General features: G+C 51.9%; 1 protein-coding gene across 2 annotated transcripts in view; it reads left to right on the forward strand.

Moving 5' to 3' along the window:
• syt1a (synaptotagmin Ia) overlaps positions 1–20,301 on the forward strand; it is a 36,148-nt gene that overhangs the window by 12,819 nt on the left and 3,028 nt on the right. Inside the window, exons 3-10 of one of the 2 annotated variants that reach the window (XM_037243422.1) lie at positions 3,400–3,542; positions 13,551–13,732; positions 14,551–14,723; positions 16,162–16,278; positions 17,764–17,931; positions 18,231–18,398; positions 19,279–19,396; positions 20,155–20,288. In XM_037243422.1, coding sequence (XP_037099317.1) covers positions 13,561–13,732; positions 14,551–14,723; positions 16,162–16,278; positions 17,764–17,931; positions 18,231–18,398; positions 19,279–19,396; positions 20,155–20,288 — 1,050 coding nt within the window. In that variant the 5' untranslated portion in view covers positions 3,400–3,542; positions 13,551–13,560. Of the gene's footprint in view, positions 1–3,399; positions 3,543–13,550; positions 13,733–14,550; positions 14,724–16,152; positions 16,279–17,763; positions 17,932–18,230; positions 18,399–19,278; positions 19,397–20,154; positions 20,289–20,301 lie in introns of both variants that reach the window. The other variant, XM_037243421.1, reaches the window with a different exon arrangement.

Genomic DNA, 20,301 nt, shown 5'->3' on the forward strand with positions numbered 1-20,301 from the left:
GGAATGAATCATTTTCCTAATTAGAAGTTCTTTGTTAATGAATTCCAATCAGTCACATTTGATTAGCTTTGATTTACATTCAAGTTTGGCGATTATTCCTTTGTTTCCGCCTAATCTTTTCTTTTGTTCTCACTACGCGTGCGTCCAAGGTCCGAATCTCAGCGGGCCGCCGTAGTGTCAGTTCAGTCGGAGTTCAGAAGCGGCGCCGGCAGCGTCATTAAAGTCTATTTGGCTCGCGTCCCAGCCCGGCCCGGCCCGACCCGGCAAAGTGAGCGGGGCCCCGCCGAGAGAAGGCCAATTTCTCCTCTCAGATTGGAGCTGATGGATCCAAAGTGGCACGGCGGGCAAACCGGGAGAAGGCGAATGACGAGGCGTGTGCGCCGACTTCCTCTTCCCCCAATTTGCCGGGCCCGTGTCCATTAAGGCGCCGAGTCTCCACCGGAGCCGCTTCTTTCTATATTCTTCTTGTTTCTTCTCTTTTTCGGGGCTCGACTGTGTGAGTCAAAGCAGAGTCGGGGAGTCTGTCAAGGTGACCTCAGAGGGATGATGTAACGCCCGACCCCCTCCCCTCTGCTACCGCCTTGATCAGTTGTCTTCATTTTCCACCACGTCATTTGCGTTTGATCTCCCTCAGGAGCAATTTAACTCCTTAAACGTGGGCTGGCTCATCGAGAAGACGGCTAACAGCGTCGTTGGGGTCACTTCACGTGTTTTCCCCATTCCATTCCCTTAAGGATTTGTTTAGTCGCGCTGTGAAGGTGGAGAAAAGAAACGCCAAAAAAAATCTAAAGCCGAGGGGCTGTCTTCGCTTTCCGCACCTGACGCGCAACGAAGCCATCCATCATCGGACCGCCCGCCGCCCAGCGTGGCCGACTCCTCCGCACACGCACCGTTGCGCCGCGCAGTCAATTCCGCGTAATGAGCAATTGTGCTGCCACGTTTTTTTAGTTTTTTTTCTTGGTATCCGCTACACACGCGCTCACACACAGCGGGGATACGGACAACATTAGCCCGCTCCAGTAGTGATGTTGCCGAGTATCTGCGGCTAAGGTAGCCCCCAGGGGGCCGCTCCCTCCCACTTCCCCCACAATCCCCTGCCGGTGTAAAAACAACAACATTCACGCCATCAGCAACTTTGCGTGGACTAGGAAGACTCGCTCGCATCTGCAAACCACATGTTTATGCTTTAAATTATTCATATAGGCGATTATAAATATTCCTTGGGGGCATCCGTAAAAAAAAAAAAAAAAAGAAAAGAAAATTGGATTTGAAATGTCGCTCGGAATGTCAATAAAATATAATCATGCAGTAAATGAAAGGCTCTCATCACCTTGGCTGTATTTTGTTGCCGGGCGAGGACAAAGGTCGCCGAGGTAATTAAATTACGGCACCCACCACAGGGGGGAGGGGGGGGGGGGGGTGGTACAAGTAATTACTCGCTCCCCAAATCCAACTAATCCACCACCTCTCTCGGACGCACTCGGCTGCCCGAGGCATTACCCGCGCTCGATTTCTGTGGAAAGTTTTTGGCCGGCGCGGCGAGGCAAACATCTGCGGGATATCATCGGCGTTGGCGAGCGCCGCTGACCCGCGCAGGTGTTGCCGCGCGAACGCTGGCGGGCGGGTGTTGGCTGAAAAGGCGCACCTGTGCCCACTGAAAAGACGCCACCGCTGAATACTTCCATATTTCAACAGCCACTTATCCAGCCATCGGCGGAAGCGGGCGCGCGGGCGGGCGGGCGGGAATTGAAGGAACAAATGGGGAATATATTTCCGTCAATCATTTCATGCCTATTTCTGGCCCGTCTTTTGGAAGCTTGCCGAAACAAACCGAATGTCGTGGAAGGCGGCGATAAAAATACAAATGATTTCCAGAAATGGTTTCTGAGCAAAGTTCAAGTTAGCCAAGTAGCTTCACCGCTAGCTGTCCCTAAACTTAAAGTTAATCGTACGAGCTTCGGGTATTTCTGAAAAATGGCTGGACTGGACACGCACGCGCTATCGAACATCTGACACCAGAGGCGGGAATTTTCCTTTCAATGTCGCTTGTAGACCAATTACAGAAGCGAGCGCAATGTCACATTAGCCCGTAGCTTAGCAACAAGCATAAATACCGGACTACACTTGCGCGAGTGATTCTTTTCTGAAAGGAAACCTGTCATCTCCACAAGAAAGGACTTTGGAGAAGAAAGCTGAAGCCAAAACGCCAGCGCTCTAACAAAAACAGCCCAAATGTCAGCGCCGCTCCCGAGCGCCGATGGAAAAAAGATGACGCCGGCCAGTCTGCGCTAATGTCTGAAAGCAGACATCAGTGCAAGAAGTCAGGAAAGCATTATGAATCATGGCGCTGCCATTTTGCAATGGTTCAATAAGTGCAACGCAATTCTGAGCAGACAAATAAAATTGCACAAAACAAAAAGTCCGCTTTGCTTTGCTTTTAGTCGCGACAACGTGTCTTCAGTTCCCTCGACATATTTGATTCCCTTCCAATTAGGATGAAGGAATTAGCAAATATTCAACGTATCTTGATGCAGGTGATGTTGTTCGTCTGCCGCGTTTGCTCGTCCTCGCCGATGTCGCCCACCGCGCAGTGTCGTGCGTTCCTCGCCGCTGAGCTTTATTTAGCCTGACACGCGTCCGCACGTATGCCAACCCTCAGCCCCTCCTCCCCCCCTCTACCTGACACATTCTATTACTCACGACGGACGCGGCTGCCATTTTCCATGCTGATAATCCGCCCGGTGACACAAATAACACACAATTAGGAATTGTTCTTTTCAAACAAAGACCATCTTTGAATGCTTTCCACTCATAAAAATTGGAATACATTTTTTTTCTTGGAGCCCTGCAAGACTTTTTTTTTCTCATACCAAACTTTGTCGACATTTTACATCCAGTCTACTATGATAACGTGACATTTTAAAGCCGTATTAATTGGACAATCCACTCACGACTGCATTTAAAGTGGACATAATGACCACCATATATGGTGTTGGATGTCTCCAGGGGGGGACGCCCGGGAATGCCCTTGACCAGCTATGGTGGGGGTCAGCGCAACATCATATTCATGCACACACACACACGGTGATTGTTGTTTTCACAGTGCAAAGGGTGCGAGTGGGTGGGAGAAAATAGCCGGGATGGGGGGGTATGTGCATTTTGGCTGACAGCGGAGGAAAAGAGCCAGTGTGTGTAAGCGTGTGTGCGTGTGCGGGGGGCTTGAGTAGGTGGGCGGGAAGAGAGGAGCGAGTGTCACGGACGAAGAGAGAGAGAGAGAGAGAGACGAGGCAGCCGCTCGCTGGCCGGATGCTCAAGTGTGCCGTCAGGAGCGTCGTCGTCGCCGTTGCCGCTTTCGAAGTGCTTTTTCCTTTCTTTGACTTTGCTTTGGCTTGCGTACAGCGGCGCTTCGCAACTTGACGTCCAGCCCAGCCCCTCCCTCCTCACGCTACCGCTACGCAACCCCCTGAGCTCGCTGGGATTGGGAACAAGACCAGCAGCAAGACGGCCAGCCAGCGCTCCTGGGAAGACGAGACTGCTGCCAGGTACGTGATGCACACGCAAGGTTGCGATTGTTGCCAATGGGAAGTGACGGGAACGCAGCCACGGGTGTCCGATTGAGACTGACGGGATTACTGGAAAGGAAAAAATCCCCAAATGAGCTTCTTGGGTGTGTGTGGTAAACTGGAGAGCACTTTCATGTGCCCACTTTTTTGCCAAATGTTTACGCGCAAACAAATCATCAAACGGGTTCGTTATTATCGGATTTCAAAGAGGTGAAAATTGAGTCGTTTGACTGTCAACTCTGGAAACGTCAGAGCAAAGCCCAGGTGCCTTTCCATTTGGCCCCGCCCCCTCAAGTCACATGATTGTAGTCTTCTGTCCCTATAAAAAAAGTTTATTTTGCATGGTGACATCACGCCATGTAATGACATGCAAATTCCTCGCTCTGTGCTTTGACCTTGACACAACCTTGGCAGACATTTGTCAATGCCACAATTTTGGATTTCTTTGAAATTGATCGCAGATGTGATAATTGATCACTTTGTGCTGAATTTTTTTTTTAATGAATTTATCACGTGAAATGTTTTAATTGATTCAAAAATAACTTGGTGGCCCTCCTATGCAGTGATTGGCTGGCTTCTCAAGGGTGGGAAGGCTCCACCGTCATCTTGCGTATGACAGTGGATGCGCTGCCTTTTTACAGTTTCAGCACCGCGGACAGCCACAGTCTCTTTACGAAGAAGTCCTCTTGTGTGCTGATTACATAATGATGCCATATTTGAATATTTACTATAGGCATGAGTCATGCACACACACACACACACGTGTGCGATCACAATCAGGCTGCTTAAAGGACACCAGCGTGTGCTTGTTTAATTTTCGTGTCATCCTGCCGCTTGCTACGATGCTGGCTTCATTTTTTTTCAGCAAGTGGCCGTCTGATTGTGCAGCATATTTGCAACCAAAATAAAAAGTGAGGCGTTTTTTTGATTTTTGATTGGATGGCGTACCTAGTGTGGACACTGAGACCTCATGAGAACCTCTCCAGTGTTTACACACACACACAAATATGCAAACATGCACTCAGCGTGACATTGATGGGGTGCAACACCACACACACACAAACACACACATACACACAACAATAACGTCTTGCCCCCTGGCCTCACTTATCCACATCGGACAGCCAACCACCCTCTAGTCAACCCGCCCCCCTCCTCCTCCCCTCGACATGTCGCCTAATTGAGGCAACTAATAACCAGCCCGGGTCATTTGTTGTCTGCCTCGCCATTAGCATAATTGAACGGGCGCGAGACCGAAGTGGTGTTCATAACGCGGCGGACCATCCACAAACACGGCGGAATTAACGTCAAGTTAATGTCACGCCAAAGTTGCGCATGGGTCGCCACGATGGGCGCCGGCCCGTTACGATGCCCCCCACTGGTCAGCTGTTGTAAGTGCAAGCCGAGATGGAAGCGTTCCGGTGTGACACACTCGCGAGCGTTTGTTGGCATGACTGATGCGCAACTTGAATCAATCTCGATGTCTCACTTGGACAATCGACAATAAGCGTTAACACTTAACCAAAGTTGAGTATCTCTCCCGGCGTGTCGCTACGCTAACTGCACCTCCATCGGCGCCGTCTGCAGGTTAGCCGCAGTCAAAAGCTCCGTCGTGCCGAGAGGCCATCTGAGAGTCTGGTTATCTCCTCATCTTTGCTTTTTTTCCCTCAAATGGAGGCTAATCGCCCAAGTCGGACCGGAGCCTTTATCAACCCCGGGAACAGATCCCATTACAGATGCGTCCCGCGCCGTCTTTGCGGAACGCCGTGTGCATAATATTCAGCCGTCCTCGCTTCGCCTCGCCAGTCGTGACTGCAATTTGGGAGCGGAACGCAATCGCGCCGTCGCGGGTGAAAGGAGCAGGAGTGTGCGTGACACCTCGCCATTGAGATTCCAAACGCTCTCTGGGCTCTCGTCAGAGCGCCGCCGCCGTGAATGAAGTCCATGTCCTGGATTCATACATTTGTAAGAAAGTAACATAGTTGTTCAAAAATATGTGAAATACTTTATCCATAGCTTTTAATGTTCAAACAGATGCTCCGATCCCGGTTGATCTATCCTCAGGCGTCATTAAGCCCCAACGCGGTCCCCCATGCCACCCCTCCTCCTTTTCTTCATTGGAAGAAACAAATTACCCAGGATGCACCTGGGAGCGATTGCGGCGAGCGTGCAGACGGATTACGGCGGCAGGAGTCTGACATTCACTTCATACACTCCACTAATGGACTGTTTTGAGGCCCTCTTTTGTGTGTGTGCGTGTGCATGTGTGTGTGGTGCGCACGTCATATCATTATGAATTACTTGTTGTGGCGGATTCATGTTACCGATTTATTTTTTCCGCAAGTATAGAGTGACTCTTATCGTGATGACTCTTCACCTGACTCCGAACGGCTCTCCGCGTCCCGCGCAGGATTCATTCGACTTGACCATTTTGCATCCGGCACCAGAGCAAAATTCCTAGCTAGCCGCGTGACACTTTTTTATTTCGCATCCGGCGCAGCGGAGTTTTGTTCACGCTACCGCCCCCTAGAGAGTGTTTTTGAAATGAAGCGCGTGCGCTTGAATGGATGCGTTTCAATTTTTGAAATGGGAATTTGCGGCACGTCGAGTGTTGTTCCTCATCAGCAAATTAGCATATTTGTTGTAAAACAACGGCGCAGAGCAAGAGCGGCTGGCGCCTTGGAAGAATTGAAGCATCCGCATTGTTGATTTTCTCCCCCAATTTTGCCTCCTTAAGACCGCGCTAATTGTAAAAGGCGCGTTGTTAGATGTCCCAGAAAGCAATTATCTACTCTGTGCAGAAAAACAGCTTAAGCCTGCACCATTTGCTTTGGAGGGTCCAGCAGGTTGCCAGATAATTGAATACGTTTGACAATCAAAGGCGAGCGTTGATGTCGTGTCGCTCAAATAAATGTTTCGTTTTGGATCATGTATGTATTATTTTAATCTGGTTTTTAATATCATTCTTGTCATCTGCATTTATTTATATTTAATTTATCATTCAAATCCAGCACAACAATTTGGCTATAAATCAGCCTGCGCTGGCTCCGGCGGAGACTTTTTGATTCTGATCTGGCACCGGGCGCAACGAGCGCAGAGTGATTCACAGCCAGATAACGCCTCACCTTGCTATGAATCAGTCGGCACTCATTGTGGCCGATTGACGGGACCTTGAGTTTTATTTGCGAAGGCGGGCGCGGGGAACACGAACCACCTGGTGAAGGAAGCAAACGGCGTCCGCGGCTGAATTTTCACACTAATTCCCAACGTTTGCGCACACGTTCCAGATAGACGGCTTACGCATGTGCCATCCTTGGTTTCCATGACGACCGTGATCCCTGTATGATAATGGGATTCCCGGCGTAGCCGTGAAAGCGCTCATATCGTGCGGGCGAGGCTTAGTTGCTGTCCCTAATCAAGTGGCTCTTGTGGCTGTTACAAAATGGCAGCTTGTACGTTTTTATCCTGGAGATGAATGATTTTGATTGCTTTTTTTTTTTTTTTTTTTTTTAAACCAAGGCCAGAGCACATTCATCTCTCAGCCGGGGAAAAAAAGGGTTGACAACTATAGATCCGGCTCTCCTTTTTTTGCACAAGACAAATAACGTCATTATCTAACAGGAGCATTCAAAATAGGATCATGTCGGGGAAAGCGCCTCGGGAGAGAGCGCACGCAGGCACGCACGTCGCTTTTCTTTTCCGATTCTCCTTTCAACCACAAGACAAAGTGGTGCCCTCGTCTTGTAGTTTACGACACCGATTGGCTGCTCGGATGCATTTGTTTCACCTTAATGGCCGTCCCTCCCTCCCTCCCTCCCCCCTACAACAGCCCGCGGGTCTGATTCGTGAGCGCGGGAACACAATGTTCCCCCCCGGTGAAAAATTCCTGTCCCCGGGCATAATTACAGAAACGAGCCAGGTGCCCCGAGGCCGTTTTCTCCTCGACGACGTACACAAAATTCTGCCGCGCCTTTCCCAAAGCTGTCGATCAAGATTCATTTACATTAAAGACGAGCCTAAAGAGGCATCGGCGTCCAATCAGGAGCCAAGAAGTCCGATCGCTAACGTCGGCCGGTAATGACGCTCGGTGGTCTTCTCCGAGGCTCAATCTGGGATGCTGAAGCCACCTGTCAAAATCTCTCATCTTGACTTTTTATCCCCCCCCGCTGCCCCCCACTCATCCAGCGCCACCCACCTCCTCACTGTCAACGTGTGACAGGAGGAAGCAGGAAGCTAGTTGTGCTTTCCACTTTATCTCTTTTCTTTTTGCCTGCCACATCAGTCTGGAGTGTTTACACACAGCTCAAGGTCAAACTAGGGCAAACGCTCGCTCGCTCGCAAGCAAGCAAGCAGGCAGGCGAGCAGTCATTTGCATGAAAAAGCAATTTGGCTGATATTTTGGAGGAGGCAGCCGACATCTGGAGGGCGCTGGCCGGGCTTTCTCCAATTAGACGTAAATGAAAGGAAATGAAGGGTGGATTCAAGTCAGCACGCAGGAACCCCCCAGTTAAGTAACCAACTAAAAGAAAAAAAATCTCAGCTCACCGAAAACTATTTTCTTGGCCACCCAGTTGCATATAAAACGCACATCGTGGTCCTAAAATAGTCCGTCTCCCCACTCCGCCCCTTTGGTTGTCATGGCGATGTGTTATTATCTGTCAAATGCCGCCCCAACCTGTCGGCGGCAAAGATGGAGGCAACAGGCGCCCAGCGTGAGGTGCACTTAAAGCCGGCGGAGAAGATCCACCTTGTAATGCTCGCGCTGCCTTGGCTAAACGGAGACAAAGTGCTTGTCATTTCCTCGCTAACACCTTCTAATCCCGCAAATGTCACCGGCGCCGGCTTCACTTTGCGCCGTTTAAGACAATCAAAACGAATATTTTTTGCCGTTATTATTTATATACCAAATTTGCCGTACGTGTCACATGACGCAGGAAAGTCAACAAGCCAGCTCGCCAATGAAAAGTTTGCCTTCCCTCAGCCGCTCGTACTCAAGGCGCGGGCGGCCATTTCCCAGCCGTCGATAAGAAATCGAAGCGCTGTAATGGGACGTGCGGTCGCTGCCTCTGGCAATGAATGCGCGCCATAAATCATCGCTTTATCTCCGTCTTCCCGCAGACGCTCTGTCCCGAGCAGTAATGCTGATTAATTTTGTTTACGTATCAGAACGGGTCGTCGCCACCGCCGACCTCCGGCGTCGGCGAAAGCGCTCTCCTCTCCACCGCAATGGCGCTAATGATAGCGCCGGAGAGGCTCCCACTCCAAGCACAATGGCGCCTGATTGGATGGCCCTCGGTGGCGTTCGCCGCAAAAATCAGCGCTCCCTTGTTGCCTTTCGGAAAGCTCGCCGTGTAATGAGAAGCGGCCCAGGACGCGGTTCCGTCTTTCCAATCACGGGCGGTCACGGCGCAGGTTTCGACCAGCCGCAATTTTTGGCCTTTAATCACTTCAGCTCCTCTTAAGGCCGTATTGCCCGACATGCTCGGGGCGTGAAAGCCATTGATTATGATTACGGGGTCACAATCGTCGGCTTAGTACCTGAAGGTCACAGAATTTCGGGAACATTGCGTTCTACGCGAGCTCGCCTAAAGGTCCGATTTCAAGCGCGACGTAGGTTCTGTCCGCTCGGCGGCCGAGGCTCCGTCGACGCCGCTAGAAAAGTTGCAGCAGCCGGGCTCGTTCTTCTCTTCACGCTCCGTCGGCCTCCTCAGTCTCGGGTTGTTCTTCCCGCTGCCCAAAATAAGCCTCGTCACATTGTCACCTTTTAAATTAGCGCTTGTGTCGCCGTGGTTAACATGCTCGGTCGCATCCCACTCCCAAAGACCAAAGCGGGACTTTGAATGTGAGGCGGTTCATCCTGTCTGTCTCTCGACGTGGCTGCGTTGTTTTTTTTTTTCCTGGATTAGTTTCCTCCGGCTGCTTCCCGCTGTCACGCATCCGCACGTAACGTGGCAATCTGTGTTTTCATCTAAACATAACCTGATTCGGCCGTCGCCATTTTGCACCAAAGACTGCGAGTGTTTGTTAGCCGCCGCCGCCGTCGCAATGTTTTAGTCATCGCGATCCGTCGGCACAGCGCGCGAATGAGCAAACATCTCATTCCATTTCTTCACGCTTGCGGGGAAGGAGGCCAGGACGGAATAATAAGAAATAGTGTTGACAGAGCGGCTTGTGGAAATGGAATCGGCAAAGCTGGGCGACTCCCGCGCAACCGTCACGGCCACCTTCCTCGGAATTAAGACGAGCGGCCAGATCGGTGACGGAGCGGAGATCGTTATCTGCAAAGCGCACCGACGGGAATTCGTGTCGACAAGGTTGCGCGGCTTCTCCGCGGGCGCAAACGTTGGGGAACTCAGACAACCAAAATCTCCATTGACGTAAGCCCTGGCCAATAGGAAAGTAGTCATTCTGGTTCAAAAGGGTTTTTATGTGCGGGGTCAATATGTTTGCGATGGAGCAGCTGCAGGAGTTTCCGCCGCCGGCTCATCGCGGGCACGAACGGCTCGCCTGGTGGCTAATTAGTAAAAACCGTACTTGAGTCGAATAAACAGCCCCTCGTCGAGCTCATTTGCTTTAATAACGCCGCCGCCGCCGTTCAACGGCCAAAATTCATTCGAGCGTAACTTGGACGAGATCGGACGTCGACGGCCAGCAGTGATAATGAGGGTCCCCCCGGCAACAGATGTTTTGGGGCGAAGGCTTTTTTCCACCGGAGCTTATTGCTCAAGTATAATTTGATTATCGGGCAGATGGAGACAAAAGAAAGCGGAGCAGCCTCCGTCTTTTTATCTCCCCATCGCGGCGCGCGCCATTTCCGCCTCACCTTTCGATACGAGTCGCAAAAGCAAACTCGTCGCGAGTCTGCCGCTAATCAGCGCTAAAGCGACGAGACCGCCGTTATCTGTCACGACGAGCCACGGTGGTTTCAGTGGCGCTCTTCAAGCGCCGTTGTGTTAAATGATAAAGTCAGCCGGATCGGATGTGACAGCTCAAAGAAAAGAGCCGTGTTATTTATTTCCACAAAGCGAGCGCGTCTAAACGCTGACTTTGAAATGACTTTTGCGAGCGAGAGGAGGCAACGCAACACGTCGCCGCCGACGACGACTTTCTTTGTGTTTACACTGCGCCCCGTCGCGCCGCCATCATCTAATCACGCCGCTTATTTGCCAAAGGTGTTTGTCTCCTCGCCGTTCCCGCTATGACACCGCTAGCGGATTAGCAAGCATCCTCCCCTTGATGACATCAGCATCCTCAGAGCGAAACCAGATTCACGTCTTTCCAAAACCTCGTCGGTTCAGAAATGTCCAAGCTCGGCCCAACGGAATCCGTAAGGCAGCGCTTGTTGTGACTCCGCTTATCCGCCAATGCGTTTGTTTTCTTCCGTGCGCAAGAGGCGAAAAGGTCGCGGTGACACGAGAGCACCGCCGAGATTTGTCACATGGCGGTCGCCTCCCGCCGGCGGCGCATCTGGAGAAGATCACGTCGGGAGGTTAAAACGCAAACTTGAAATGACTCGGGCCCGCCGCTGCTTCCTACCTGCCCCTCGGTTGCCGGGCAGACGGGGCGGAGATTGAGCAAACTTCCGAGCGCGGCCTCCGACCCGAGGCGACTTCCCCCGGGGGCTTTGTTGGTCCTCGCCATCGGAGCGGAGCGCATCTCGGGTCAATGTCAACGCGTCTGTCAACATTTGACGGGCGGAAGCAGCCGCCGTGTTTAATCTTTTAGCCTTCGCCCGACTCCCTCGTCGTGTAGCGAGACTTCTCCAACTGCTGGCATTTTCTTTCCGGTGACTCACCCCGCTAATATTTTATGGCATAAAAGAAAGCAACATTGCGGCAGCCAAAAAGCGGACGGCGTTGGACGTCCATTTTGCGCTTATTGATTGCGCTCCACTTCATTCGACCTATTTTCCGCAAGGTGCCTTGTCCGTCATATAAATGGAGCGGTCGTCCCCTCCCGGCATCCGCCTGTCGCCGCGGGAACAAGAGAAGGGCGATAAGCATCCCGGCCTTCGCTTTTCTTCCCTCTACTTAGCTTTTGGAAGGCGTAATTGAAAACGCGGGCAAATCTTTGAGCTACGACCTTAATAGAGCTGTCGCGGGCCTGGCAGAAAAGCGCTCTTAATAACGTTTTTTTTTTTCCCCCTTCCCCATTTCCATTACCCCACGAGATTGGCTGCAGGTGAGTAAAGAGGCCGAGCCGCTTCCTTCCTCTTATCTGCCGCCGCTCAGCGAGAGCTTCCTCGGGCGGCGGCCCGCTCGTGACCGACAGCCGCAAACGACGGCGTCGGTTCACTAAGCGCGCCTTTTCCACCGACGGCGCCATTGACATTTTAGCTCTTACGTGTACATGATTTGCTACGATTGGCTCGGCAGATTGACTTCTTTTCCAGCAGAGTGACCCCGCCGCGCGTCGACACGCGTTTGGCTTGGGAAGCCGCCGATCCGACACGTTGTTAATTCAAATGCCATTCGTGTAGCGCTAGCTAGCAAGCGCGGCGAGACTGGATTTCGCAATCGGTGTAATTAAACTGTTGGCGTTCCCTTCGGACCCCAACAAGTGTCTGATTATTATCGGTTTATCCGGGTTTCTCGAGAAGTACCCGATTCCCGCGGCGGCGGAGCGTAATGAAACCTGCCGGCGATGTTGAAGTGATCATCAGCGGCGTCGCGACGACGCACTCGCAGGCAATCAAACTTTATTAGCGTGATTTTCACCGCCGCCCGGGGAATTTCAGCTCGGCCTCGTACCTTGGAATAAAACACGACTGGGTCCGGTCGGCGTGCTCCCTATCGATCGGCGTTATTGATCCTGCCCCAATTAAGCCTTCCTGTCCTTGTGCTACGCTGACAAAAGTATTGGGACAACGTAGAGGACACAAGCTAAAGTTGGCCATGGTTCGAAGCGGCCATTTTTTTGGTTGATTTTTCCAGAGCACGGTGAAAGGAAAGATTCATCCACGGCGCTTTGATCGAAGCCGACGTGTGCCGATAGGTAGCGAGCATTATCGATAAAAGGCTTTTAATTGGTGATTTACTGCACAATTAAGTCATCGAAAGCTACAAGACGAGCCGCTTCCCGCTCGATGGATCGTTTTCTACCGTCTCAAAAGCAAAGTCTGTGTGTTCTTTGTATTTTGGGGGAGGGGGCCGGTATCAGAGCGAGCTAAGGGAAGTGACCCAGATCCAGAGAAGCCACGTGTGTGTTGTCTCCGGCGTTGGCGCCGCGTTTGGGGACCTGCCGGGCCATCTGGCTGCTCGGTAATTGGGTTGAAGGGTTACTTTCAAAATTCTTTTTATCTATCTTGCATATTTTATTTTGGGCTTTTCGTGACATGCCGCTTGTCCGTATTTTCTATTTGGATTATTAAGTTTAATATATGTATTTTTTCCCCCCACGCGCTAGAAGATCCAATGTGACACTTCAGTGAAGTGGAAAGGATGCGGCGCAGTGATTCGCAGGGAGCGGCCATTTTGGGCTTGTGTCGCTTCTGGGTCAGCATGGAATTCACGCCATGCATGATATTCCCGCACTGACGTGAGCGCCCTCGGAAAAGGTCAACGCGGCTTGGGAAATGAGTTGAAGTGGATCACGAGCGTCGGTGCGCTTCTCGATGAGTCATTAAGGTGCAAAGGTAGCGTGACAACGTTTACATTCAAGCATTCCAGCTTACTCTCCTTTCAGAGAGTCAAGCAGGAGGCGGCACGGAACACGGCCGCAGCTGCCGCGTGCCGACACGAGAGCGCGGCGTCCTTACGGGCCGACTCGCAAACACTCCGTTCAATTAAGTCGGAAAGCGGCATCGACATTTATTGCCGCTGCCGCGCGGGGCTAATAAATAATCTCCTGTTTAAGCAAAGCGTGAGGGGCTTTGCCGTGACCGCGCGTGCTCGGGCAAATGTTTGTGCGGGCTTAGCCGGCAGATGCCATCCGTCCGTTCGAAAGATGGACAAAGAAAAAGGTGACGTCTCGATGTGTTTTCTTTAGGCTCGGCGAGATGAACGAGAGTCGGAGGGAAGCGCTGGCGGCGGCCCCCGCGCCCACCGCCGCCGCCTCCTCCTCGTCCTCCTTGTCCAACACCACCAACGTGGCGGGCGGCGCCGGACCCAAGGACGAGGCCTTCTCCAAGCTCAAAAACAAGTTCATGAACGAGCTCAACAAGATCCCACGTGAGTGGCGCCGCCGCTTGCTCTCAACGCGGCCCTAAAATGGCGGCCGGTGTTGTCAAAGAAGCACGAGTTGGTCAAATCCAAATTGAAGTCACCGCTTGAGATCTCTCGCTTGCCTTCACACCTCCGCGTCGACCGGCGTGGATAAATATAGCAACAAGCGCCGAGCCAGCGACTCCTTTTCACCGTGGGGAGAGAAGCTCCCGTGGAAGAGTAGTGGCCCCATTTCCTACAAATACGCACGGCGACATTTAATGCTGCCCGCGGAGAAACGGCAAAAGGAAATGGCCAGGCAAAGGATACAAACGTGCACCACTGACACAAAAACAAATGAGGAAGACAATTGATTTTTTTTTTAACGCATCTCGTCTTTTATTCCCCCGCCCGCCTGCTCGCTCTCTCCCTCTTGTGCTATTTTTCTCTGGAGAGACGACACTCGCACAATGCGCTTAATTAGGCGAGCCTTTCATTGCTTTGCGCCACTCGGGCCGCCTTTAATTAAGGAACAAGCCAGCGCCGACGTGCGCTCGACGAAGACGATAAGCGGCGTCCGGGATGGGAGCGCCCTTAGCATGCCGACAGGAAAACGCCATCCAATGTGGATGGAAGGAATCAAAACAAAAAAAAGTTGCTCCACAAATGAAGTCAGTGGAGGGCCAAGTCTTGAACTATTATTTTCTCTCTGGAAAAAAAGAAGTCATTGATTTTTGTCAACAGGCCATTGATCTTTGCACAGCATCCATCTCTCAAAAAAAATGAAGAAAAAAAAAAACAGTCCTTCCAGCAAAATGCACTTTTCGTCTTTCTGACCCTGGCAGTGCCGTCGTGGGCCATCGTGTCCATCGCCTTCGTGGCCATCATCCTGGTGCTGGCCTGCTGCTTCTGCGTGTGCAAAAAGTGGATCTTCAAGAAGAAGAACAAGAAGAAGGGCAAGGACAAAGGCAAAAACGCCATCAACATGAAGGACGTGAAGGACGGGGCCAAAACCGAGGTAACGGCCGCGTGGGCGCCACGCTTGCAAATTCACCTGCGTTTAGCGCAAAGATACATTCTTTGAAAGTATTCTGATTTCTTGTTTGTTTTTGTCTAATGAGGACCTTAATGAGGTAATGAAGTGGCACGCACCTCGAGAAATGACCAAAACGGGAGAAAATTCATCTGACTTTGAATGCTAGCCGTTAGCTCGCTTAAGCTATCGATCCATTTCCGCGAGGGGGGGGGGGGGGGTGAGGGAAAGGCGGCGTCTCATTTCTCGAGGTCTTGCTCCTGTTGACTCCTGTGTGTGTGTTTTTTTAATGTGTGTTTCTTCCTTCTATGTCCTCCTTATCTGTGTTGTGTCTGATGACTGTGCGGGATGGTGACTGGCGGTAGGTTTCCCAATTGCTGTTGGATTTTCTTACGCCTGCTGCTCTGATGTTGCGATCGTTTTTCCGATAGCCTCTTGACGACGGACGACCGTTGAGCCCCCCCCCGATAGATGTAACTATGCATATACAGTACACGTAGCTCCGTGGTACTGTCGCCCGCATATGCGCATACGCCCGTCCACGCCGCGTACGCGCATATACGGCGCAGCCACCATAAGACGGGCCCGAGCGACACCGATTGGTTGACGAGCCTTCCGCATTTTCAACACCGACCCACCCACCCAGTGTGAATTGGAAACAAGAAAATCTGAAGCGGGAGACCAATCCAGAGACCAATCAGCGTTGTTCAGCCCTTTGCTTTCACTGGAGCCGATTGAGTCACGAGAAGGAATTCTGGAAAGTAGTTGCGCAAGCACCCGTTTGCTGGCATGTGGCTTGGCATAAGAGACCGAGTGGCGAGGATGATGATGATGATGATGCTGATGTTGTTTGCGGGCGTGACTTGTCGCGAGCGATGGGGTCGGCGTGACCCGGAAGCACCACACCGAATGCTGTGCATGCCAAACAAGCAAAACGAGCCTCTTGGACGGCAACTTTTGATGCTGAATGACTTTGGAGCCTCTTCAATTGCATGTTTTAGGCACCGCCCCCCTCACCCGCACCCCCCCGCCACCACCTCCCGCTAACCCAGCAGCTCAGGGTTGCTCCGACTTGAAGTGACACCAAAGCCAGCGCTGAAGATTCTTTCTTTGTGTTTTCTTCTCACTCAATGCCTGCCCATTGCTCTCATCTGCGGTGGCCCTCCTGTGATCTTTCCTCCAGACGCCGCCGTCAGGGGAGACAGATTTTAGTGCATCTCAGAGCATGTTGCCGTGTGTTTTAGTGCTTGCTCCCCCCCCCCCCCCCCCTTGCTCCCCTTCAAATGTCATAAAACAAGCGGCAGCCTTTGCAGGAGTCGGTGGGCCGAGCCGGCGGAGGAGGGGGGAGCGGCGCCGGCGCCCGGGCGGCACTCGGGGCGAGGCGACACTGATTCTTAGTGGGTGTCTCCTCCAGGCCTTTAAGGATGAGGAGGACGCCGAGACAGGCCTGACGGAAATGGAGAAAGAGGCTGAGCCCAAGGAGGAGCAGAAACTGGGCAAATTACAGTACTCGCTGGATTACAATTTCACAGAGAACACGGTGAGATGCCGCCGGAACCGGCCGGCCTTGTTTGTTTGGTGTTTTTGGGCCAAGTAAGCTCGGGGAGGCCATGCCGACAGATACCGTCCCGCACTTTTGTTTTCCAACACGAGGGCCGTCGGTTCCCTTTTTCCCTAATAGACGATTGAACAAAGACTCTGGCGTTATTCTCGTTTGTTTCCGCCTGATTGCAAAGGTTCCCCCGGGCAGATCTCCGTCTGTTTTATTTGGTTCCGCCAGCTGATTTTTAAAAAGCAGACGATGCAGAACCGGCATCAGCCGGCCGGCCAGATGTTGCTTGACAGATAAGCGATGCGCTGACTGAACACGCCGCACTGGCCCGTCCTCACGGGACGGGACCGCTTTCCGGATTTGAGCGCGGCTGCCGACAGGAGCGCAATTAGCTCAGCTGCCGGATCCTTCTTGTTAGGAAACAAACATTTGTCGTGACGCTCGGCAAAATGAAGGTGCTAGCATAAAAAGGTCTTCCTTTATGGTGTCTCCAGATGACTGTTCAGCGCCGGGCGTCAGCACTCAAGTCAAAGAAAGAGCAGGCGATGCTTAACGACACTTGTAAAAGTCAAAGGAACACGCGCCATTAGCGCTCAGTGGAGGATTACTCGCACAATGACAAATTATGGACTCGTTTCGCTCAAAGGGCCTTTAATGTGGACAAAATGATATTTTACACAAGTGGCGCTAATAAGCCGTATCCCGACGGAGGGGGCTGCCATGATCGTTTTAATCTGGCGCATCACTCCACGTGGCCAACTGCAGTTGGACTACATTTGGCTTTTATCTGAGGCACCGGTGCGGTTAAGCCAGTCCGACGCGGCCGCCCAGAGAGAGCAGCGCAAACAACGCCGCGGCAGATGTGCAAACAAGGCCACGTGTGACAGGTGCCATTACGAGCACGGAGCCGAGCGCCCGGAGTCGCACTTTTTGCTCCATTTTCATGTGCGGGAGTCCAAATCAACCCCCTGCCGTGCTGAAGTTAAGAGGCTAATTAGGCACAAGTTTGTCGCTAAGAACTCTAAAAAGCCAGAGGATTGATTTTCTTGTCAGATCAGCCCCCGGTTTTTTTTTTTTTCCCTTCTTCTCGCTCTCCCCCTCCCTGGTAGGCTTCCAGGATCTTGATGGCGGCCTGATGGGAAGTTGATTGACTAAGCAGCTCGGTCGCCTCTCGCGGGGGCGATGACTGACAGGTCAATCGGAGCGGCCCGACCGCCCGGCGCACTTGACAATTATCGGCTTGGTCTCTGGACCGACACGCTGTCGCAACAGACAACTCCCGACCCCACAATGGGTGAAAATGGGAGAACATGTTAAAAAAAAAAAAAGCTTTGTTGCTGAAGTCACGTACTAAGCCACGCCCCTTAAGTCAAGGTGCCAAATAAAAACCCATTTAAAAAAAAAAAAAAAAAGGTGGCTTTTAAAGAACGCTTGGAATGATTTCTAGATGTTTTATCTCTTTCCTGGCTTCAGCTGATGGTGGGGATCATCCAAGCGGCCGAGCTTCCCGCCATGGATATGGGCGGCACGTCCGACCCGTACGTCAAAGTCTACCTGCTGCCCGACAAGAAGAAGAAGTTCGAGACCAAAGTCCACCGCAAGACCCTCAATCCCGTCTTCAACGAGCAGTTTACCTTCAAGGTAACGGATCTCCTGTTTTGCTCTCCATTTGCATGGCGGGTAGGGCGTGCAGACAGCAGCCAGCTGGCGCATTAACAAGCTCCTGACAAAAGCGATCACACGCCCGCGCCGCAGATGCTGAGCCCACACCGTCACGGATGCCAGACTTTTGCTCAGGAAACTTTCTATCTTGTTTTGCCCAATTTCTGAACGCAGGGAGGTAACGGTTGCCCTAGCGAGATGTGGGGGTGGCTGGATGCCGCCATGACCCAGCACAAAGCACCGCCCCTGCTTGATTGTTGTTGTTTTTTTTTATTCAGGTTCCCTACGTGGAGCTGGGCGGCAAGACACTGGTGATGACGGTGTACGACTTTGACCGCTTCTCCAAGCACGACGCCATCGGCGACATCAAGGTGCCCATGAACAAGGTGGACTTCAGCCACGTCACGGAGGAGTGGCGAGACCTGCAGAGCGCCGAGAAAGAGGAGGTGGGCGCTTCGTCGCACTTCCGCCTGCCTCACTTTCTTTCCCCTTCAATTAACACCCGACGCGGATTTGCCGGCTAACGGTTCAAGAGATTGAATTTTCACGCTAAATGTCACAGCGCGCCCTGGCACGTTGCCACGGCAACCTTCTTCTTAGCGCCACCGTTGCCCCGTTTAAAGGTTAATTGCGACAGCGCGAGGGGAGCGGGCCGCCGCGTTTTAAGTCGAAGGCCGACGCCTGCGAGCATTTGCGAGAGGCGGAAAGTTCCGCTCACTGTATGATGTGCTTGCTTGTTGAACTGTAGGCCAATAAATTGACTTTTCCGGGTCGAGTAAAAGAAAGCGAACGTCGACGAAGCGGTTAGCACGTGCGCCTCACAGTTTAGCGGTTCCGGGTTCGAATTTTGACTTGAGTTCCAATTTATCCTCTTTGTCTGAGTTCCGGCAACACGGCTTCCTACAGCCATGTTAGACGATTGAATCGATTCATTTCAATTACCTAATGTAGCTAATGATGGCATTTAATGGAGCCCAGCTTCAGCTTGTTAGTCAGATTTTTTTTTTTAATCTCTGCAGGAAATGAAATGTTGTCAAATGAACGCCGATGTGATTTTTTTTTTTTTTTTTTTGTGGGCTTCATTTTATCTCTATTATGGTTCTGCTCCGTGGGCGCCGCCATTAGTTGCTGAACACCCGTGCGTGCTTGATTTATGATGTCTTGGCTTTTATTACAAATAGACAAAGTTGCCAACTACAGCTCATTAAAAGCCAATAAACGGCTTTGGACTTGCTTGACGGAACGCCCGCTAATGACTACCGAGCGCCGTTTCTCAACCTTTAGTGACTCAAGACACAACGCTGACTTGTTTTGTTTCTGCCACAGCAAGAGAAGTTGGGCGACATCTGCTTCTCCCTCCGCTACGTGCCCACCGCTGGTAAACTCACCGTGGTGGTCCTGGAGGCCAAGAACCTGAAGAAGATGGATGTGGGCGGCCTGTCAGGTCAGCTTGGACTCCAAAGCAATATTTGCCCGGTGAACTCATGGTAGGCCTTCAAAATAAAAGCATGTCGAATAAATATGGAGCTGTGCTTTTATTTTGAAGGACTGACTTTTGACAGGAAGCTACATTCAGTAGTAATAGTACTTTTTTTTTTTTTTTAAAGTCTCACTCAGGCGGGAGACTTGACTTAAAAGCGCCTCGCCGAAGGTGGCAGCGTGCAGCTTTCAAGACATGTATAAGTGGATTTGCATGCGCGCTTGTGTGTGACGCCAGCGCGCAAAAGCGAGCCGACAAGTCACCCGCGGGCGCGCCGTGCGCCGCGACCAATCCAAAGTGACATGAGGGCAGGCGAGATGACAGGCCTTCTATTTTTAACCTGCTTTGATGTTCATTGGGCAAAAGCACCAAGCGTATCTCCCAGCATGCAACGCAGCCGTAATAATCCCACGCGTCGCCACCCGTGCGGAAAATGTCGGTGAGGAGATGAGCTCCGGCGAGATCCGCTCAGGTGTGCTTTCCTTGCAAGAGGTCACATGAGCTTGAAGCGCTTGACAAGTGGCTTGCGTGTGTGAAAAAAGGCAGATAAAAAAAAAATCGACCGCAATTCCGTTTCCTGGCGTATCACACCTCAGAGCCGCTGTGGTGTGTGAAAGGTAGCAGAGGCGTCGCAATCACCGAAAGCAATTGTCAGCGCCCGTCGCGGGCCGCCCGTGTCAAAGAGGTGCCAGACATTTTCTAAAGGCTCTGTTGCCCCGCAGATCCGTACGTGAAGATCCACCTGATGCAGAACGGCAAGCGACTGAAGAAGAAGAAGACCACCATCAAGAAGAACACACTCAACCCGTACTACAACGAGTCCTTCAGCTTTGAGGTCCCCTTCGAGCAAATCCAGGTACTGGCACAGT

Source organism: Syngnathus acus, chromosome 23 (assembly GCF_901709675.1).
Source record: "Syngnathus acus chromosome 23, fSynAcu1.2, whole genome shotgun sequence".
In the NCBI taxonomy this organism is placed as follows: Eukaryota; Metazoa; Chordata; class Actinopteri; order Syngnathiformes; family Syngnathidae; genus Syngnathus; species Syngnathus acus.